The sequence below is a fragment of the Trachypithecus francoisi genome, unplaced genomic scaffold (assembly GCF_009764315.1).
Source record: "Trachypithecus francoisi isolate TF-2019V2 unplaced genomic scaffold, Tfra_2.0 Lachesis_group20, whole genome shotgun sequence".
In the NCBI taxonomy this organism is placed as follows: domain Eukaryota; kingdom Metazoa; phylum Chordata; class Mammalia; order Primates; family Cercopithecidae; genus Trachypithecus; species Trachypithecus francoisi.
In genome coordinates, this window is record NW_022681466.1 from 34731369 (window position 1) to 34754774 (window position 23406).

The 23406-nt window shown below is 43.2% G+C and overlaps 1 protein-coding gene across 3 annotated transcripts in view; it reads left to right on the plus strand.

Annotated features, from left to right (window-relative positions):
* The window catches only part of VMP1 (vacuole membrane protein 1), a 144912-nt gene extending 122389 nt beyond the window's left edge, over positions 1-22523 (plus strand). For all 3 annotated transcript variants that reach the window (XM_033183714.1, XM_033183715.1, XM_033183716.1), the window contains 2 exons: positions 18543-18645; positions 20034-22523. In XM_033183714.1, coding sequence (XP_033039605.1) covers positions 18543-18645; positions 20034-20177 — 247 coding nt within the window. In that variant the 3' untranslated portion in view covers positions 20178-22523. The remainder of the gene's footprint in view (positions 1-18542; positions 18646-20033) is intronic.
* The last annotated feature ends 883 nt before the right edge of the window (positions 22524-23406 follow it).

Below are 23406 nucleotides of genomic sequence, written 5' to 3' on the forward strand. Positions count from 1 at the left end.
GTGAGCCACTGCGCCTGGCCCTTTTTTTTTTTTTTTTTTTTTTTTGAGACAGAGTTTTGCTCTGTCACCCAGGCTGGGGTGCAGTGGCACAATCTCGGGTCACTGCCACCTCTGCCTCCTGGGTTCAAGCGATTTTCCTGCCTCAGCCTCCCGAGTAACTGGGATTACAGGCATGCGCCACCAGGCCTGGCTAATTTTATATATATATATATATATATTATTTTTTTTTTTTTTTTTTTTTTTTTGAGACGGAGTCTTGCTCTGCCACCCAGGCTGGAGTGCAGTGGCCGGATCTCAGCTCACTGCAAGCTCCGCCTCCCGGGTTTACGCCATTCTCCTGCCTCAGCCTCCCGAGTAGCTGGGACTACAGGCGCCCGCCTCGTCGCCCGGCTAGTTTTTGGTATTTTTTAAGTAGAGACAGGGTTTCACCGTATTAGCGAGGATGGTCTCGATCTCCTGACCTCGTGATCCGCCCGTCTCGGCCTCCCAAAGTGCTGGGATTACAGGCTTGAGCCACCGCGCCCGGCCATTTTTGTATTTTTAGTAGAGACGGGGTTCCACCATGTTGGCCAGGCTGATCTCAAGCTCCTGACCTTAGGTGATCTGCCCACCTCGGCCTCCCAAAGTCCTGGGATTACAGGAGTGAGCCACCATGCCCAACCATTCTTTTCTAGATAATGTATTAAACAGTATAAATAATTAGACTCAGCAGATGCTAGTAAAGCTTTATTATCAGATCCCAAAGGGTATCCTTTTAGTCTTTGTCATTAATAACATTATCTTTTAATCAAATTCTCCAATTGAGTATGACATGATTTTTTTTTTTATGTTTTGAAGTAGGAAATACTTTTTTTTTTTTTGGAGACAGAGTCTTGCTGTGTCACCCAGGCTGTAGTGCAGTGGTGTGATCTCGGCTTACTGCAACTTTCGCCTCCCAGGTTCAAGCAATTCTGCTTCAGCCTCCTGAGTAGCTGGGATTACAGGTGTGCACCACCACACCTGGCTAATTTTTGTATTTTTCATAGAGATGGGGTTTCATCATGTTGGTCAAGCTGGTCTCAAACTCCTGACCTCAAGTGATCCACCCACCTCAGCCTCCCAAAGTGCTGGAATTACAGGTGTGAGCCACCATGCCCAGCCAGAAATGTTTTTAAATACAAGTGTTCAAATGAAAATTAATAGGTAGCCTCACCAAAGCTAAAATAGGGATTAAGTTCAAAAAAGAGAACGAATTTTTAGTAGACCCAAATATATGATTTCATATCATAATAGATTAGTACTTTATTTCAGAAAAGAGGAGGTGAACAGCTGGATTTCCTCACTAGATATACTGTCTCTAACCTGCTGTAGAAACATTCTCCTTTAGATCATTTGAGGCCAGGAATTCAGGACCAGCCTGGAAACGTACTAAGACCCTGTCTGTCTCTACAAAAAAACACACTAACAAATTAGTTGGGCATGGTGGCACCAGCCTGTAGTCCCTGCTACCCAAGAGGCTGAGGTGGAAAAATTGTTTGAGGCAGGAGGTTGAGGCTGCAGTGAACCATGATCATACTATTGCCCTCCATCCTAGGCGACAGAGTGAGACCCTGATTCTTAAAAAAAGAGAGGAAGAAAGAAAATAAACATTCTCCTTTAATTGTTAGTTCTCCCCTTCACACTGCTAAAACCCTGAATGGGGCCAGGCATGGTGGCTTATGCCTGTAATCCCAGCACTTTGGGAGGCCGAGGCGGGTAGATCATTTGAGGTCAGGAGTTTGAGACCAGGCTGGCCAACATGGTGAGACCCCCATCTCTACTAAAAATACAAAAATTTGCCGGGCATGGTGCCACATGCCTGTAATCCCAGCTACTTGGGAGGCTGAGGTAGGAGAATGCTCAAACCTGGGAGGCAGAGGTTGCAGTGAGCCGAGATTGCACCAATGCACTCCAGCCTAGGTGACAGTGAGACTCTGTCTCAAAAAAAAAAAAAAAAAAAAAATCCCTTAATGGTATAGCAAATCATCAAATTAAATTAGTAAACTTCAGAATGCATTCTTTTGAAGGATATTTAAAACCTTGCAGTCACAAATAAAGGAGTGATAACTTGTCATGGCAGAGAACAAAATCAAAAGACAAGCAAGAAAAAAGCCAGCAGCAGTTCAAATTTAAAATAAAATTATGAGATAATAAGGCAAGAAAGAATGAAAAATGAATCCCGGGCCGGGCGCAGAGGCTCACGGCTGTAATCCCAGCATTTTGGGCAGATCACCTGAGGTCAGGAATTCAAGACCAGTCTGGCCAACATGGTGAAACCCCATCTCCACTAAACATACAAAAATTAACCGGACATGGTGGCAGGCGCCTGTCGTCCCAGCTACTCAGGAGGCTGAGGCAGGAGAATCGCTTGAACCGAGGAGGCAGAGCTTGCAGTGAGCCGAGTTCAGGCCACTGCACTCCAGCCTGGGCAACAGAGCGAGACTCTGTCTCAAAAAAAAAGGGGTGGGGGTATCAAAAATCTTTTGACTGGGGCCGGGCATGATGGCTCCCATCTATAACCCCAGCACTTTGGGAGGCCGAAGCAGGTATATCACCTGAGGTCAGGAGTTCAAGACCAGCCTGGGCCACATGATGAAACCTCATCTCTACTAAAAATACAAAAAATTAGCCGTGTGTGGGGGTGGGCGCCTGTAATCCCAGCTAATCGGGAGACTGAGACAGGAGAATCACTTGAACCCGGGAGGTGAAGATTGCAGTGAGCCAAGATCGTGCCAGTGTACTCCAGCCTCGGTGACAGAGGGAGACTCCTTCTAAACAATAAAAAATAGGCCCGGCGCGGTGGCTCAAGCCTGGAATCCCAGCACTTTGGGAGGCCGAGACGGGTGGATCACAAGGTCAGGAGATCGAGACTATCCTGGCTAACATGGTGAAACCCCGTCTCTACTAAAAATACAAAAAAAAAAAAAAAAAAAAAACACTGTCCGGGTGAGGTGGCAGGCGCCTATAGTCCCGGCTACTAGAGAGGCTGAGGCAGGAGAATGGTGTGAACCGGGAGGCGGAGCTTGCAGTGAGCCGAGATCATGCCACTGCACTCCAGCCTGAGTGACACAGTGAGACTCTGTCTCAAAAAAATAAATAGATAAAAATAAAATAAAAAATAAAAATTAAAAAAAAAAAAGACCAGGCACAGTAGCTCACACCTGTAATCCCAGAACTTTGGGAGGCTGAGATGGGAGGATCACCTGAGGTCAGGAGTTCAAGACCAGGCTGGTCAACATGGTGAAACCCTGCCTCTACTAAAAATACAAAAATTAGCCAAGTGTGGTGATGGGTTCCTGTAGTCCCAGCTACTCAAGAGGCTGAGGTGGGAGAATTGCTCGAACCCAGGAGGTGGACGTTGTAGTGAGCTGAGACTGCACCACTGCACTCCAGCCTGGGCGACCGAGCAAGACTCTGTCTCAAAAAAAAAAAATTTTTTTTTGGCTGGGCATGGTGGCTCACACCTGTAATCCCAGCACTTTGGGAGGCTGAGGCAGATGGATCGATTGAATTCTCAGGAATTCAAGACCAGTCTGGTCAACATGGCAAGACCCAAAGTCAGGTGATAGAACCAAAGAACTAGAGAACTTTTTAGCTCAAAAGGCATTACGTTACTTGTGTTTTGTTTTGTTTTGTTTTTTTGAGACAGTTTTGTTCTATTCCCCAGGCTTGAGCGCTGTGGTGCAATCTCAGCACACTGCAACCTCTGCTTCCCGTGTTCAAGCGATTCTCCTGAGTAGCTGGGATTACAGGCACCTGCCACCATGCCTGGCTAATTTTTGTATCTTTAGTAGAGACAGGATTTCACCATGTTGTTCAGGCTGGTCTCAAACTCTTGACCTCGTAATCCACCCTCCTCGGCCTCCCAAAGTGCTGGGATTACAGGCATGAGCCACCGTGCCCAGCCCTTTTTTTTTTTTTTTTTAATACTAATTTTTATTTAATTTTAGACTATCTCCAATGGGAGAGACCTGTACATATTTCTTAAAGAGCATAACCAAATCTAACTTTTAAAGCTATGATTAAAATGACATGTTCCCATATTCTCACCAAATAGAGGATGTGAATTCCCAGAAAATAACATTAAGCATATGACTCGCAGCAAACCATATGCAGAACATTGGCTGATTGTCATGTTGCCAGGGTCTTATTGGAAGACAAAGTCCCCAGTTTTACCACACAAGAAAAGTTTCCATAACTCAATCATTGAACTTGAGGGCTGGGGGATGGTGTTGGCTGGAACAGGGACTTTTTACCAGATACAGAATGTTCCATGCTCTTCTTTGCTGTCTCCTATTTCTGAGCTAACTTGATGCTTGACCTCAGAGTCAGGCTTGCCTGTGGCAAGAGAGATCATTTTAACCAGTGAGTAATTAAGTGCTTGAATCCGAATGTTGTTTCTTATTCCTCACTCTATGGAAAGTGGTCAGAATGAGCTACGTGAGCCTGGACTTTTTCTTCTACAGAAAGAAAATCTGTCCTTTAATTTCAAAGTATAAAATGGTCCATGTATTCGATTCTCTTTGACTTTGATCATTGAAAATAATCAGAAAAAGTTATGGAAGCGTGGGACACCAACATTTGTATTATCTGACAAAAGGATAGAATTTAAGACTTAACATAGGGTTTAAACCCCAGCTGCTGAGACTCAGTTATATAGTCTAACATAACCACTTTCTGCAGTTTGGGAAAACCCCTTTCTCTTCATGTCCATGGTAGTTTATATATCCTTCTCTTTTGACACTTAACCTTTCTATATGTTTGTTATGGATATTGGGAGACCACATAAAGGTTAAAACAGGAGTTCTGGAGTTAGACTATTAGATGAGAAATGGGTGCATTGTATTTGGAAGTTACTATTGACCATAATGGAGTATTTTAGTAGCATAATGAAAATTAAAACCCAAATATATTGGATTACATGGAATTGTGGGCTAGAGGAAAGGTGAAGCCAAAGTCATGTCTGACACATTTTAATTGTTCTGTAAATATTTGTTGACCAGATGAATTAATTCATTCATTAAATAGGAGGGACCAGTGTGTATTTTAGGCTGAGGGGAAAACTAGTAAAATGCTAGAGATAGAAAATACAAATGAAGAAAGGGAAGGATGTGGGAAGGAAATTAACATTCAGTGTGCCAGATACTTTACATAAATATTCATTTCATATCCATAACAAAACCCGTGAGGGACTATTACAGATAAGTTAAATTCATATAAATGATAAGAGATGATTGAGATAGGATCAATCTGGGGTGGACTGATTATCCTCATGAACCAGTTCTTTCTTGAAAACTGGAGTGAAGACTCCAAGATGTTTTGAGGCAGAGAAGGAGGACACTGAGGGTGCACTCTGGAAGCCAGCGAAGTCATTTGCTGGAAGTTGGAAATTTAGACTAGAGCACCAGTTTCAAACAGCTGCTGTGTGAATTTGGTAGGGATACAGCATGAATTCTTTCTGTCTGTTCTCCTGTGCACATGTGCATCCACCTGTGTACAGCTGTAGGTAGTTACTACTGTGGTTACTTTTAATGAAAAACTCACATGTTTCTGTAGTGTGCATTTAAGTGCATTTTTTCCCCTCTCCCAGCATTCTTCTAGATAGAGCTCCTTGAGGACAGAGATCATAACTTTTTTTAAATGAGATTGAATTTCAATCAATACTGTCACTTTTTTTTCTTTTTTGAGACAGGGTCTCGCTGTGTTACCCAGGCCGATCTTGAACTCCTGGGCTCAAGCGATCCTCCTGCCTCAGCCTCCCCAAATGCTGGGATTATAGGCATAACCCATTGTGTCCTGCCAATACTGTCACTTTTTTGGTTTTTATTTGTTTGTTTTTGTTTTTTGTTTTTTGATTTTTGAGACCAAGCCTTGCTCTGTCGCCTAGCCTGGACTGCAGTGGCATGATCTCAGCTCACTGCAACCTCTGCCTCCTGGGTTCAAGCAATTCTTCTGCCTCAGCCTCCCAAGCAGCTGGGACTATAGGCGTGCACTACCACACCCAGCTAACTTTTGTATTTTTACTAGAGACGGGGTTTCACCATATTGGCCAGGCTGGTCTCGAACTCCTGACCTCGTGATCCACCCACCTCGGCCTCCCAAAATGCTGGGATTACAGGCATGAGCCACTGTGCCGGCCTGATTTTTAAGTTTTAGAACTCAGTGAGTCTTCAAGCCAGTGCAGATCTGTCAGTATAAAAAGCTGCCACCAGACCCACTCACACCTATAATCCTAGAACTTTGGGAGGCTGAGGCGGGTTTGCTTGAGCCCAGAAGTTTGAGACCAGCCTGGGCAACATGGCAAAACCCCATCTCTAGAAAAAAAATTAAAAATTAGCTACTGTGGCCCCAGCTACTCGGAAGGTTGAGGCAGGAAGATTGCTTGAGCCCAGGAGGTCAAGGCTGCAGTGAACCGTGTTTGTGCCATTGTACTCTTGCGTGGGCGACAGAGCAAGATCCTGCCACTGGGGCCAGGTGCAGTGCCACTCGCCTGTAGTTCCAGCTAGTTGGGAGACTGAGGCAAGAAACACAACCTCTTTAAAACACAAAAAGAAAAAAAAGCTGTCACCAGTCTGTCATTTTCTATAAATGAAATCCGTTGATTTTTAACAGAGTTTTTTTTGGCAACCAATCAGTTTTACCTAGTTCTTATAGACCACTCCTTTAGTTCTGGCCACATTCACCAGCACAAATGCCTGCTTTTCTCCCGCTGCTCAAGTCTGCATTCTGAAATGAGGTTTTGTTTTCTAGAGCTACTCTTTAATGTTAGCTTATTTCAGAGTAGCTACTAATGATAAGGAGGTCTAACCTTCAATCTGATTCTTACAGAAAATAATGCTAAATCTCCAAAAGCTAGGGCAATTGCTAATTCTTTTGTGATAAAATATGCTGTAAGGCAGTAGAGACAATATACCTGATAAAATACACCTGGAGAAAGCATGGTCTTCCCTCTACACAGCCAGGAAGAAACCCATGGTGTCATGTGTTCATAATACCACTCCACGTACAGTGGACTAACTTAAGTACAAAAGAGGTTTTAATCATTTGAAAGGGCACAGATGTGAATGAAATTCAAGATGTTTTAATCCCAAATCCTGGGGTCAAATCACAATGAATTTTAAAAGGTGCCAGAGACTGTCAATCCAAACTTGTATATATGAGAAAGCCCTAGATTTTCTAGTATAGTGTGTGATTTTCATCCTGAATTTATTTTATGCTGGGGTGCCATTCCAAGATCCTGGATGTAAAGAAACATGATTAGGGGGCTACCACATTTCAGATCCAAAGCAAGTAGAATACATCAGTTACCAGTTTTTTCTTACAGTATCAGCTTCAAAGATTAATATACTCAGCCAGGCACAGTGGCTGTGTCTGTAATCCCAGCATTTTGGGAGGTCAAGGCAGGCGGATCCCTTGAGGTCAGGAGTTTGAGAGCAGCCTGGCCGACATGATGAAATCCCGTCTCTACTAAAAATACAAAAACTATCTGGTTGTAGTGGCGTATGCCTGTAATCCCAGCTACTCAGAGGGTTGAGGCAGGAGAATTGCTTGAAGCCGGGAGGTGGAGGTTGCAGTGAGCCGAGATTGCGCCACTGCACTCCAGCCTGGGTGATAGAGCCAGACTCTGTCTCCAAAAACAAAACAAACAAAAAGATTCATGTGTTCTATTCAGTTAAATGGTAAAGATAATAACACTCTCATTCCAGTCACACAGAATAACTAGATCCTGTTTTTACTGGGTTAAATATGAGTTTATTTTCAGTTAGCACCTGTTCATTTACTTATTCTGGATTAATAAAGGGCTGAAAGGCTGTAAATATTAATGAGTCAGCATGATGGCCTTTGGTTTCTTCAGAAAGATTGCATGATAAACTCCCCCACCCTTTTCCGAGCAGTCTACCTTACTAGGAAAGGCAGTTTCATGTGGAGGGCAATCTATCATTTTTGAATAAGGGCAAGAGTCTGAGGTCCATTCTGAGTCACTATGAATAGAGCTCTAGTATTGGTTGGTCCCCAGGGAAACTGGTGGTTAAATACTGTGAGAATCTTTATCAGACAGGAAATGACAACTCATTAAAATACTAGCCGTTAAGCCTGTTTAGATCACTGCCTAGGGAGTAGGAAGGAAAATTTAACTCTATAATGTTTGACTAAAATGTGCACATTTCTGAAGACGGAGAATTATTTACAAGACTGTTACCGAGAAAGGGAATTGCTAGGCTGTCTTGTTGCTCATCTTCTCCCACACCCTCTTTGCCTCTTTTGTACATGTAACAGATCAGCTTGTAATGAGAATAGGATAGGGAAGGACTTTAATTTCATTCCTGAAAGTGTATCCTACTAGTGCCTTAAATGTAAAATTCAGTCTCTTCAGCAGAAGAGGCAGTTGTTGGCTTCAGTTAGAACAGAACCATTTTCTGTATAGGAGTCTACTCCTGTGCTCCTGGGCCAAATCTCAATTGATAGAATTCTCTGGAGTCAGAGGATAAATTTGATGTATTGATTTACATACAGTGGTCGTCATTCAATCAAGAAGATTCTAAAGACCCTGATATTCATTTAGAACATAATTAAATTTTATAACTCAGGGCACAGGTTGTCAGTCTCCTGAAGTTGGGCTACCCAGATTTGGTGGGGGCGGGGGCAGGGGCTAGCTCTGTTGCCCAGGCTGGAGCAACCTCTGCCTCCCAGGCCCAAGTGATTCTCCCACCTCCTGTTACATGCCAGCATGCCCAGCCAATTTTTAAATTTTTTGTACGGACAAGGTCTCACTATATCCAGGCTGGTCTTGAATTCATAGGCTCAAGTGATCCTCCCACCTTGGCCTCCCAAAGTGCTGGGATTACAGTGAACCACCAAGCCCAGCACCCTTTTATTTTTATAGTACCCTGACCTGAATCTTCTCCTGGAAAAAAAATTTTTTTTTTCATTTATAAGTTTTCAGGCATCTGACTTATGACACCCTGAGATTCTTTAGGCTTTGTGATTAATCATCAGAGGGAATACTAACCCAGCACAAACAATGAAATAAAGGTAAAAAACTGTTGTGCCCAGGCTTTTTTCTAAGACAAAAGGCATATTACTTAAAGAGGCTATCGCCTCCTTACTAGAATTTATGTCAGAATGTTTTTCAGGTGGGTAAATGTAACCTATATGCTCACATTAATGCTAAGATCCTCAAAAAAGTATTTGAGAAAGGAGCAGAGCCTACATTCAATAAAAAAAAAATTACTTTATTAATGCTGGTAAAATATTCTTAGGCTTAGAGACCAACTGCTTAGACTTTTTTTTTTTTTTTTAACGGAGTCTCGCTCTGTCGCCCAGGCCGGCTTTCAATGGCGCGATCTCAGCTCACTGCAACCTGCGCCTCCCGGGTTCAAGCACTTCTCCTGCCTCAGCCTCCCGAGTACCTGGGATTACAGGCATGCACCACCATGCCCAGCTAGTTTTATTTGTACTTTTAGTAGAGACGGGGTTTCTCCATGTTGGTCAGGCTAGTCTCGAACTCCCAACCTCAGGTGATCCACCTGCCTCGGCCTCCCAAAGTGCTGGGATTACAGGCGTGAGCCACCATACCTAGCCAACTGCTTAGACTTTAAGTATACACTCTGTAAGTAGGGCTAAACAACAAGGTGAATCAATCTTTTTTGTTTGTTTTTTAAGAGACAGTTTCTCCTCTGTAGCCCAGGCTGGAGAGTAGTGGTGTGATTTTAGATCACTACAGCCTTGACCTCCTGGGCTCAAGCAGTCCTCCCCACTCAGCCTCTTGAGTAACTAGGACTACAGGTGTGCACCACACCTGGTTAATTTTGTGTGTGGGTGTAGAGACAGGAGTCTTACTATGTTGCCCAAGCCGATCTTGAACTCTTAGACTCAAGCAGTCCTCCCACCTCAGCCACCCAAAGTGCTCGGATTACTGGCATGAGCCACCCTATCTTGCCTGGCCAGATTTCAGATCTTATTTATTTATTATCTATCTAATCTATTGATTTATTGAGAGAGAGGGAGACAGGGTCTTGCTCTTTCACCAAGGCTGGAGTGTAGTGGTTCAGTCCTAGCTTACTTTAACCTTGAACTCCTAGGCTCACAGGATCCTCCCATCTCAGCCTCTTGAATAGCTAGGAATACAGGCACTTGCCATTACACCCAGCTATTTTTTTAAACTTTTATAGAGACAGGGGTCTCACTATGTTGTCCAGGCTGGTCTCAAACTCTTGTCCTGAAGTCCTCCTGCCTCAGCCTCCCAAAGTGCTGGGATTACAAGCATGACCCATCACACCCACCCTAAAATACAGATTTCTTGTCACATAAGTGATTTCCAGAAGCAGAGTAACATATACATTAAAAAACATAGAAAAATAATAGATTTTGTTTGCAATTTGGCTAGGGCTCTTGGCAGAATTTTGCCCAAATGTTATTTTGAATGGATATATATATTTTTTTTTAACGGTTTTTTTAACGATATTTAAGCTTGCCAAGAACTTTGTCTTAGGTCTGTTTAACAGATTCTAGGTATGTAAGCATGGGAAAATATTGTTCCCATGAAATCAATTTTGAGCTCTGAGTAGGTTTCGAGCCTATGTTTTTTTCTTTAAATAAAAAAAACTTTTATTTGCATTCCTGAGTTTTTTTTTTTTTTTAACAGAAGTTAACAATAACAAAGGTGTAAAAATTGCCACTAGCATCATTTGTTGGAAATGGGTTTGTTTGTTTCGGAGACAGATCTCACTGTTTTACCCAGGCTGGAACGCAGTGGCTATTCACAGGCGTGATTATAGCTCACTAAGCCTCCATCCCAACTCCTGGGCTCAAGAGAGCCTCGTGCTCAGCCTCCAAATTAGCTGGGACTACAGGCATGCGCCACCAGGCCCAGTGGAAAGTTTTTTTTTTTTAATCTTATATATGCTGTTATGTTTGTGCCAGGAATAAAAATATGAAGATACTACTACCCACTAAGATTTTTCTACCCACTGTGTTGAAGGTTCACAGCAAGGAAAAGCAAATGAGATCGACTTTTTTTTTTTTTGTCTCCTAGGCTGGAGTGCAATCTCGGCTCATTGCAACCCCCACCTCCCAGGTTCAAGCAATTCTCGTGCCTTAGCCTCCCGAGTAGCTGGGACTACAGGCATGTGCCACCATGCCTGGCAAATTTTTTTGTATTTTTAGTACAGACAGGATTTTGCCATGTTGCCCAGGCTGGTCTCAAACTCGTGAGTCATGGTGCCAGACCTACTTCTTTCTTTTTTTTTTTTTTTTTTTGAGATGGAGTCTCGGTCTGTCACCCAGGCTGGAGTGCAGTGGTGCGATCTCAGCTCACTGCAAGCTCCACCTCCCGGGTTCACGCCATTCTCATGCCTCAGCCTCCCGAGTAGCTGGGACTACAGGCACCTGCCACCACACCCGGCTAATTTTTTTGTATTTTTAGTAGAGACAGAGTTTCACCATGTTAGCCAGGATGGTCTCGATCTCCTAACCTTGTGATCCACCCACCTCGGCCTCCCAAAGTGCTGGGATTACAGATGGGTGCCACCGCACCCAGCCCTTTTTTTGTTTTTCTAAAGCTTTCTCACCTAGAGCCAAGTACCTACTTACATAGCTAGTTTAGGTATATTTTAGTCCTGCAGTTGACTGAAAAAATAGTTCTGTGTCTGTTTGTTCTCCTTCTACTTTGTGTTCCTCTGTGTCACAAAATTGTAATTCATTGTTTTGTTTTGTTTTGTTTTGAGACAGAGTCTCGCTCTGTCACCTAGGCTGGAGTGCAGTACACAATCTAGGCTCACCGCAACCTTCACCTGCGGGGTTCAAGTGATTCTCCTGCCTTAGCCTCCCGAGTAGCTGGGACTACGGGCGCCCACCATGGTGCCTGGCTTTTTTTTTTTTTTTTTTTTTTTTTTGTATTTTTAGTAGAGACAGGGTTTCACCATGTTGGCCAGGCTGGTCTCAAACTCCTGACCTCAGGTGATCTGCCCGCCTCAGCCTCCCAAAGTGCTGTGATTACAGGCATGAGCCATCACGCCCAGCCGAAATTGTAATTATTTGAATTTAATCAGAGCTTAAGGGCAAATTGGAGGACTTCCCCGACTTACTATGGGATGAGATTAGAGTCTTTAGCAAGGTGCACAGGGTTGCAAGAATGTAATGGCTTAGGGAGAATGGCATTTAGGGTATTTCCTAAACCAACTATGGAAAGCCTTTGAACTGTGTTGCAAGTTATTACTCCCACCCCATGTGTGCACTTTAAGTTAATCTTAAATGTCAGAATGGACTCTTGCTTCTGGTCTGCTGCTTGAGAATAACTTGATGGATGAGATTTAGAGCTGGCATTATTGTTTGCCTTAAATGCATGTTAAGAGTGAGAGCTGTAATTTCTATTTTTATCTAGTCCATTACTAAAATAGCTTTAGTGATAATTAAGCAAACTATAGTATAAGAGTACTTTGTTGAAGCTGAGGCATCAGTAGCCTAAGCCATTGTTTGTAGAGGTAGAGAAATGGAAAACGGAAGTAACTAAAATTTTGATGACAATTTGGGAAACTAAGGTGGGAGGATCTTTTGAGGCCAGGAATTTGAGACCAGCCTGGGCAACATAGTGAGACTCCATCTCTATAAAATATAAAAAGAAAATAATAATAATAATAATAATAAAACTTTTAACCTCTTCTCTGTTTTCAGCTGTTTTCCTAATCTTTCATGGAAACCTACATAGAGACACATAACAAACTGATATATTAATCTCAGCATTATCCTCAAGATAAATTATACATCATGTGAATACACATCATGTGATATACTCTATCAGCTACAATGTATCGGCTAAAGCGTATCTCTTTTTTAAATTATTACGGGTACAAAAAGTATATCTCTTAATGGACTTACAATGGCAAATTATTTACCTTTTCAAATTATTTTGAAGGGAATCTAGAATTATTATTTCCAGTCCCTTCCTCATTCCCTAAAAACAAAAACATTATACTCTAACATTTGGGTCTTGGTTCTTAATTTTCTCTTTTTTTTTTTTTTTTTTTTTTGGAGACGGAGTCTCGCTCTGTCACCCAGGCTGGAGTGCAGTGGCCGGATCTCAGCTCATTGCAAGCTCCGCCTCCCGGGTTTACGCCATTCTCCTGCCTCAGCCTCCCGAGTAGCTGGGACTATAGGCGCCCGCCACCTCGCCCGGCTAGTTTTTTTTTTTTTTTTTTTTTTTTTTTTTTTTTTTTTTGTATTTTTTAGTAGAGACGGGGTTTCACTGTGTTCGCCAGGATGGTCCCGATCTCCTGACCTCGTGATCCGCCCGTCTCGGCCTCCCAAAGTGCTGGGATTACAGTCTTGAGCCACCGCGCCCGGCCCTATTTTCTCTTAAATAATGGCTTGACTATGGCTATCCCTGGTAGATTTAAATTACAACTTAGAGTACTGTTTTTTGTTTTTCTTTTGTTTTTGTTTTGCTTTGAGCCGGAGTTTCCCTCTTTTTCCCCAGGCTGGAGGACAATGGCACACTGCAACCGCCACCTCCCGGGTTCAAGCGATTCTTCTGCCTCAGCCCCCGACTAGCTGGGATTACAGGCGCATGCCACCACACCTGGCTAATTTTTTGTATTTTTAATAGAGACAGGGTTTCGCCATGTTGGCCAGGTTGGTCTCAAACTCCTGACCTCAAGTGATCCGCCTGCCTCAGTCTCCCAAAGTGCTGGGATTACAGGTGTGAACTACCGCGCCCGGCCTTGTTTTTGTTTTTGTTTGAGACAGAGTCTCACTCTGTTGCCCAGGGTAGAGTACAGTGGCACGATCTTGGCTCACTGCAGTCTCCGCTTCCCAGGTTCAAGTGGATCCTCCTGCCTCAGCCCCCACTAGTAAATGAGATTACAGGCATGCGCCACCATGCCTGGCTACTTTTGGTTTTTAGGGGGGGTTTTTTGTTTTTTTGTTTTGAGACGGAATCTCGCTCAGCTGCCCAGGCTGGAGTGAAGTGGTGCAACGTGGGCTCACTGCAACCACTGTCTCCCGGGTTCAAGCAATTCTTCCATCTCAGCCTCCCAAGTAGCTGGGATTACAGACACCTGCCACCATGCCCAGCTAAATTTTTTTTTTTTTTCTTGAGACGGAGTCTTGTTCAGCCGCCCAGGCTAGAGCGGAGAGGTGCGATCTGGGCTCACTGCAACCACCGTCTCCTGGGTTCAAGCGATTCTCCCATCTCAGCCTCTTGAGTAGCTGGGTTACAGGCACTCGCCATCATGCCTGGCTAATTTTTGTATTTTAGTAGAGACAGAATTTCACCATGTTGGCCAGGCTGGTCTTGAACTCCTGACCTCAGGTGATCGACCCGCCTCAGCCTCCCAGAGTGCTAGGATTACAGGCATGAACCATCACAGCTGGCCTAATTTTTGTCTTTTTGGTAGAGACAGGGTTTCGCCATGTTGGCCAGGCTGTTGTTTTTTGTCTTTTTTGTTTTGTTTTGTTTTTTGATTTTTGAGACGGAGTCTCACTCTGTCACCCAGGCTGGAGTGCAATGGCATGATCTCAGCTCGCTGCAAAATCCACCTCCTGGGTTCAAGAGATTCTTCTGCCTCAGCCTCCTGAGTAGCTGAGATTACAGGCATGTGCCACCACACCCAGCTAATTTTTGTATTTTTAGTAGAGACAGGGTTTCACTGTGTTGTTCAGGCTGATCTCGAACTCCTGACCTTGTGATCTCCCCACTTCGGCCTCCCCTAGTGTTGGGATTACAGGTGTGAGCCATTGCGCCTGGCCAGAGTACTGTTAAAGAGAAAAAATTGATTTATGAAAAAGAAATTTCCTATAAATTTGCAGTTTTCTTTTTGTTGTTGTTGTTGTTTTGAGAAGTAGTTTCGGCCGGGCGCGGTGGCTCAAGCCTGTAATCCCAGCACTTTGGGAGGCCGAGACGGGCGGATCACGAGGTCAGGAGATCGAGACCATCCTGGCTAATACGGTGAAACCCTGTCTCTACTTAAAAATACAAAAAACTAGCCGGGCGACGAGGCGGGCGCCTGTAGTCCCAGCTACTCGGGAGGCTGAGGCAGGCGAATGGCGTAAACCCGGGAGGCGGAGCTTGCAGTGAGCTGAGATCCGGCCACTGCACTCCAGCCTGGGTGGCAGAGCAAGACTCCGTCTCAAAAAAAAAAAAAAAAAAAAAAAAGAGAGAAGTAGTTTCACTCTTCTTGCCCAGCCTGGAGTGCAATGGCACGATCTCGGCTCACCGCAACCTCTGCCTCCCAGGTTCAAGCGATTCTGCTGCCTCAGCCTCGCTAGTAACCAGGATTATAGGCATGTGCCACCACGCCTGGCTAATTTTGTATTTTTAGTAGAGACGTGGTTTCTCCATGTTGGTCAGGCTGGTCTCGAACTCCCGACTTCAGGTGATCCACCCACCTCGGCCTCCCAAAGTGCTGGGATTACATTCAGGAGCCACCGCACCCGGCCGCATAAATTTGCAATTTTCAAAGTCAATCTTTTTGTGCATATATTTATTCATATATTTAATTATATATATTTAAAATATTTTATATATTTTTTATATTCATGTCATTTATTTCTAGTCTAAATGGATGAGCTATTTGCATTCCCACCCATAATATATAAGGAAAGATTACTAGTCTACTTCCTTAACATAAGGCCACTTAAAAGTCAGGGCCAGGCGTGGTGGCTCAGTGAGAGGCTAGTCTGAAGGTAATGAGTTCTCTAGATTGTTCACACCATCTTTGATGTCTGTCACAGGTCTTCTGGTCTGATCAGTGCAGTATTCACATTTATTATTATGTCTGTTCAGCCTTTTGTACTTCTTCAGTATTCATTAAAGAATTTTTTTTTTTTTTTTTTTTTTTTTTTTTTTGAGGCCAGGTCTCTGTCACCCAGGCTAGAGTACAGTGGTGCGATCACAGCTCACTGCAGCCCTAAGCTTCCTGGGCTCTCACTGTAGCCTCCTGAGTAGCTGGGACTACAGGCACATGCCACCATTCTCAGCTCATTTATGTATTTTTTGTAGAGACAGGGTTTCACCATGTTTCCCAGGATGGTATTGAACTCCTGCGCTCAAACCATCCTCCCACCTTGGCCTCCCAAAGTGCTGGGATTACAAACATGAGCCACCGTACATGGCCTAAAGGACCTTTTTGACAACTTCATCCCTCACTGATCTCTCTTTTCTCCCTTCAATTCCTTTGGTATATATCTTCTGTACCAAAAACTTTAATATTGAATTGTAAATTATTTTGTTCACAGATCAGTTCGTGTGTGTGTGTGTGTGTGTGTGTGTGTGTGTGCGTGCATGCGCGTGCGCATCTGCCTGTGTTTTGAATCCAAATCCCCATAAATGATTTTAAGTTCCTTGTGGGCAGTTTGTCTTTTTGGCTTTTTTCCCAACAAAAGGAATCAAATAAGTATTTGGTGACTGATAGATAAATAGGATTAAAGAAAAGAATTCAGCCAGAAGTTAGGGATGTGTTAGCATCTGATAAAAATACAATAGCAAAAACTCTTCTACTCCTGCTTTTTGTTATAAAAAGTAGCAAGGGAGGCCGGGCGCGGTGGCTCAAGCCTGTAATCCCAGCACTTTGGGAGGCCGAGACGGGCGGATCACGAGGTCAGGAGTTCGAGACCATCCTGGCTAACACGGTGAAACCCTGTCTCTACTAAAAAATACGAAAAAAGTTAGCCGGGCGAGGTGGCGGGCGCCTGTAGTCCCAGCTACTTGGGAGGCTGAGGCAGGAGAATGACGTAAACCGGGAGGCGGAGCTTGCAGTGAGCTGAGATCCGGCCACTGCACTCCAGCCCGGGCGACAGAGCGAGACTCCGTCTCAAAAAAAAAAAAAAAAAAAAGTAGCAAGGAATTGTTCTAGAAAAGAAGTGAAGGCCAGGTGCGGTGGCTCACACCTGTAATCCCAGTACTTTGGGAGGCCAAGGCAGGGGGATTACGAGGTCAGGAGTTCAAGACCAGCCTGGCCGAGATGGTGAAACCCCTTCTCTACTAAAAATACAAAAAAATTATCCAGGCATGGTGACAAGCGCCTGTAATCCCAGCTGCTCAGGAGGCTAAGGCAGAGAGTTGTTTGAACCCAGTAGGCAGAGGTTGCAGTGAACCAAGATCACACCACTGCACTCCAGCCTGGGCAACAGAGCAAGACTACATCTCAAAAAAAATAAAAAGTGAAGTAAGGCCAGGCGTCGTGGCTCACACCTGTAATCCCAGCATTTTGGGAGACTGAGGTGGGCAGATTACTTCAAGTCAGGAGTTCGAGACCAGCCTGGCCGACATGGTGACCCCGTCTCTACAAAAGTAGCTGGGCATCATGGAGGGCGCCTCTAATCCCAGCTACTTGGGAGGCTGAGGCAGGAGAATCACTTGACCCCGGGAGGTGGAGGTTGCAGTGAGTCAAGATCACGCCATTGCACTCCAGCGTGGGCGACAGAGCAAGACTCAGTCTCAAAAAAAAAAAAAAGAAGTGAAGTGAATTTGAGTCAGTATACTTAACAGGACAAGCATTAGGCAGTGTTACAAGTACATATTGGAATCTCTTTGGCTGGCTCTAAGAAAGAGTTTGAACTTATTTACGTCCTTAGCCCTATGTGACAGATAAGAAACTAAAAGGTACAGAAAATAGAGATGTTTGATTTTTCTAAGTTGCCCCAAGCTACCATTTTTAAAAACGCCTGCAAGCATGTCTAAAACAGGAGCCTGTTAGCTACAGTTGCCAAACCGGTTTAACAGCACTGCCTCCATGTATTCTGGGTGAGAAGGAGCTCCGAGTACCTAAGTGTATCAAAGATCACTATCCCAGTCATCTCAGAACAAGTTGTTACTAATGTACTGGAGTTTCTGTGCAAACCATCTACCATAAACCATGAAATGATTCAAAGTTCATAGTTCCTTCTTTGTTCCTTTGTTAATCACTGACTTCTGACTAGTGGGAGGTGCCTCCCAAGTTTGCTAATGCATTCTTTTTGGATAAGGATGACGCACAGATTGTCCTAATAAGGACTTAGATTGAGAAAGACCGCCCCCTCTGAGAAGAGAGGACAAGTCCGAGAGAGGGCGGGCAGTTTCTTTTTTAACTAGGGATGACACAAGCATAAGTCATTTCCTTATTAATTGGTTCAAACCAGTTCTTACAGGAACTGGTGGTGATAAATGTGGGACTTCTGAGAAGTCATTCATTTTATTCTTTGTGCCACACCAGAGTACAGTATCAGCTGAGCTGGCCTTACTCTGGGACTAACTCTTTTGCTGGGAGCGGTTCCTGATTTACAGCTCTTAGTCTCTCCCAGACATGTTGGTGGGAGAGATTTTGCTTTTTAAGGGGTTGTTAGAAGGAAGAATTTTTTTTTTTTTTTTTTTTTTACTAGAAAGAGCTCACAGAATTTCAGCAGTTCTCTGATTTTTATATTTTATTCCTCTTCCTATCCAATCCCTGCCTTTTGAGTCCAGGTGGTAAGTGCATTTTGTTTAACGTTTTTCTGCTTTTCTTCCCAAATGTGTCTTTTTCCTCGGGCTACTGTACCCTGCCTGCTTCCAGTGCTGTCCCCGGCATAGGTCCATCTCTGCAGAAGCCATTTCAGGAGTACCTGGAGGCTCAACGGCAGAAGCTTCACCACAAAAGTGAAATGGGCACACCACAGGTAAGACTTTATTCCGGTTTCTTCTCCCCTCTGGGAAGTTTCAGGCTGAAATTACATTCACAGCTCTCACTCACATTTTTAGGCAAATAAGTGAGGTTGGTTTGCCAGTGTTCCTTGACAGAAGCTGAGTGTCTGTGTATGCTCTACTAGGAAATTTGTCTTTGTCTTAAACTAGAAAGTGTACTTCTGTACATCTTCTCCCAAAAACAAGGGTGGAGCCAATGGAAAATAATGGTTCTGTTACATAGAATGAGTTGTTGCCTTGATCTTAAATTAGTAGATATACTCCCCAGGTGGATTAAAAAGTTAAAACTTACAGCATAACAAAGTATTAGACTTACTGAGGTGACTTGAATATCTCCCTTTGATTTTCACTCTATTTTTCTTTTCACCCATGGGAAAATGATAATTTTTTAATAAACCAAGGTTCTTACCATAGCTGAACTTTAAAACTTAGACTATCTTTCTGTAAACGATTCTGAGGCAGAGGGAAATGACTAGAAGAGGATGAGTAAGCAATAACCTGAAATGGGAAACTTGAGGGAAGCACAGTATTTTTTGTTTGGTTTGGTTTGGTTCATTTTTTTGTTTGTTTGTTTGTTTTTTGAGACAGGAGTTTCGCTCTTGTTGCCCAAGCTGGAGTGCGATGGCGCAATCTCTGCTCAGTGCATTCTCCGCGTCCCGGGTTCAAGCGATTTTCCTGCCTCAGCCTCCCGAGTAGCTGCAATTCCAGGCGCACGCCACCACATCAGCTAATTTTTTGTATTTTAGTAGAAATAGGGTTTCACCATGTTAGCCAGGCTGGTCTCGAACTCCTGACCCCAGATGATCTGCCCGCCTTGGCCTCCCAAAGTGCTGGGACTACAGACGGGAGCTACCGCGCCCGGCCAGAAGCACCGTTTTTTTAATGGCCTTGCACTCTTTGTGTGGACTTTTGCTGCCCTCAATTGACCAAACATAACATCAGAAACAGATACATTTATGTGTTTTAAAAACAGCTCCTAATACTAGAACAAAAATATTTAACTGTCTTGACAGTACTCACAAGTATCTCGTGGTAACTTCGGAGTTGAGTTTAATCAAAGAGATTATTCTTGGGTCCTAGTAGAAGAGCTAACCTCACACTCACCCCATTCTAAACTGTATGATTCAACATTGATTTTACATCCAGCAACGTGAAATCTTGCTAGTTGGGTGTGAAAAGGAGAGGAATGGGTGTTTTTCGGAGTAGCTGGGGTTGCTTACTTTTCAGTTTTAATTCTTAAAGTTTTGTAAGTTACACACTTCAAGTTTTCATTGTTTTCCTTAAAGCATTATAGATGATCCTCTTTTTACTACTGAACTAATGAAGCCTTTTTCACTGCATTGTTCTGCATTTATTTCTACAGGGAGAAAACTGGTTGTCCTGGATGTTTGAAAAGTTGGTCGTTGTGATGGTGTGTTACTTCATCCTATCTATCATTAACTCCATGGCACAAAGTTATGCCAAACGAATCCAGCAGCGGTTGAACTCAGAGGAGAAAACTAAATAAGCAGAGAAAGTTTTAAACTGCAGAAATTGGAGTGGATGGGTTCTGCCTTAAATTGGGAGGACTCCAAGCCAGGAAGGAAAATTCCCTTTTCCAACCTGTATCAATTTTTACAACTTTTTTCCTGAAAGCAGTTTAGTCCATACTTTGCACTGACATACTTTTTCCTTCTGTGCTAAGGTAAGGTATCCACCCTCAATCCAATCCACCTTGTGTGTTCTTAGGGTGGAATGTGATGTTCAGCAGCAAACTTGCAACAGACTGGCCTTCTGTTTGTTACTTTCAAAAGGCCCACATGATACAATTAGAGAATTCCCACCACACAAAAAAAGTTCCTAAGTATGTTAAATATGTCAAGCTTTTTAGGCTTGTCACAAATGATTGCTTTGTTTTCCTAAGTCATCAAAATGTATATAAATTATCTAGATTGGATAACAGTCTTGCATGTTTATCATGTTACAATTTAATATTCCATCCTGCCCAACCTTCCTCTCCCACCCTGAAAAAAGGGCCATTTTATGATGCATTGCATACCCTCTGGGGAAATTGATCTTTAAATTTGGAGACAGTATAAGGAAAATCTGGTTGGTGTCTTACAAGTGAGCTGACACCATTTTTTATTCTGTATATTTAGAATGAAGTCTTGAAAAAAACTTTATAAAGACATCTTTGATCATTCCAAAATTGTGTCCGTTTTCTTGAGCGTTTTGATTTTTTACTTTTAGCTTATACCAGCTGAATGGCAGCCTTGCCTAATCCACCTACAACAAGATTGCTTAAGCCTTCTTTTATTTGCATGAGAGAGCCACTACCAAGGCATGTTTTGTTATGCTGAAACTGGGCTGCTGCATACTGCTAAATGATACCTCTGGGATTGGCCTACCTGGGAATTTCTTGGTTTGTGAAAACAGGAGAGGAGAGATATTTCATACAAGTGAAAGGATACTGGAGAGAGAAATTACCCGTTTCTAAAAAGAACCACACTCTGTCGTATCTGTGTTAATGTTTTCTAGCACGTACTCTGGTTTCAACAGACACAAATTTATATGTAACCTAGTTTTCTTGCCTTTCTGTAAGTGTTTTATTCTTAATGTTATTTTTTTCCATTGGGATGTTTTTGATTGAACTTGTTCATTTTGTTTTGCTTGGGAGGAAAATAAGCAATTTTACTTTTTCCTTTAGGAGCATTATGAGCATTATGTCAGAATAGAATAGAATAGAATTGGGGTTCGATCTCAACAGGCCGGAAATGCCTGGGGGTTTTTGTTTGTTTTTGTTTTTGTTTTCTTATCAAATCCTGCCTGAATGTCTGCTTGTTTTGCCTATCATCGTGACATCTCCATGGCTGTACCACCTTGTCGGGTAGCTTATCAGACTGATGTTGACTGTTGAATCTCATGGCAACACCAGTCGATGGGCTGTCTGACATTTTGGTATCTTTCATCTGACCATCCATATCCAATGTTCTCATTTAAACATTACCCAGCATCATTGTATATAATCAGAAACTCTGGTCCTTCTGTCTGGTGGCACTTTGAGTCTTTTGTGCCATAATGCAGCAGTATGGAGGGAGGATTTTATGGGGAAATGGGGATAGTCTTCATGACCACAAATAAATAAATAAGGAAAAGTAAGCTGCATTGTGGGTTTTGAAAAGATTATTATACTTCTTAACAATTTTTTTTTCAGGGACTTTTCTAGCAGTATGACTATTACTTGACCTTCTTTGAAAAGAATTCCCAAAACGCTTTATTTTAGATAGATTAACATTAACCAACATAATTTTTTTTAGATCGAGTCAGCATAAATTTCTAAGTCGGCCTCTAGTCATGTTTCATCTCTTTCACCTGCATTTTATTTGGTGTTTGTCTGAAAGGAAAGAGGAAAGCAAATACGAATTGTACTATTTGTACCAAATCTTTGGGATTCATTGGCAAATAATTTCAGTATGGTGTATTATTAAATAGAAAAAAAAAAATTTGTTTCCTAGGTTGAAGCTGTAACTGATACATTTGACTTATGATGACCGTTTATGCACTATCTTTCAAATGAATTTGCTTTCAAAATAAATGAAAAACAGCTCTCCTTCTTTCCTCTTTTAAGTGTTCAGCTGTGGTATGCCCAAAGGTTCCTGCTGGATTCCAGCTGGAGCGGTGTGATACCCTTCTTTTTCAGCTGTTCGTGCCTTCCTTTTTCGTATCCACCAAAGTGGAGACAACTACATGATCCCAAAGATACACAGTACCTACTTAATTCCAGCTGATGAGAGACCAGAGAATTTGCAAGTGGATGGTTTGGAATCACCGTAAATAAAAAGAGGGCCTGGGAATTCTTGCAATTCCATCTCTACTTTGTATAAGTCTCATTTTGTGCCTTACACATCTGCAGTGTTTTATCATGTTCCAACTTGGTGACTGTCAAGCAGTGCAAGACATTAGCAGTTTATCACTGAAGAGCTGAGGAGCACCTCCCTTAAAACAGACAATGTCCGCCGGGCGCGGTGGCTCACGCCTGTAATCCCAGCACTTTGGGAGGCCGAGGCAGGCAGATCACCTGAGGTCAGGAGTTTGAGACCAGGCTGGCCAACATGGAGAAACCCTGTCTCTACTAAAAATAGAAAAAATTAGCCGGGCGTGGTGGTACACGCCTGTAATCCCAGCTATTCAGGAGGCTGAGGCAGGAGAATCGCTTGAATCCAGGAGGTGGAGGTTGCAGTGAGCCAAGATAGCACCACTGCACTCCAGCCTGGGCGACAGAGCAAGACAAAAAAAAAAAAACACCATGTCACATGAAAATGTGCAATGTCCAGGTTTCCCATAGTTTTCTGCATTCTCTGTATATGCATAATCTGGAGTATGAGTCTGGGAAGGAAGAAGTTTTTACTTTCATTTGGATAATGGCCACCTCTCCATTCCCTATGAATGCTAGAATGAAGTTTGCGGTGGTGGTTTTTTTTTTTAATTTTTTTTTTTTTTTTTTTGAGACAGAGTCTCGCTCCATCGCCCACGCTGGAGTGCAATGGTACGATCTCAGCTCACTGCAACTTCCGCCTCCCAGGTTCAAGTGATTCTCCTGCCTCAGCCTCCAGAGTAGTTGAGATTTCAGGCACCCACCACCACGCCAGGCTAGTTTTTGTATTTTTAGTAGAGACGGGGTTTCGCCATGTTGGTCAGGCTGGTCTCGAATTCCTGAACTCAGGTGATCCACCTGCCTCGGCCTCCCAAAGTTCTGG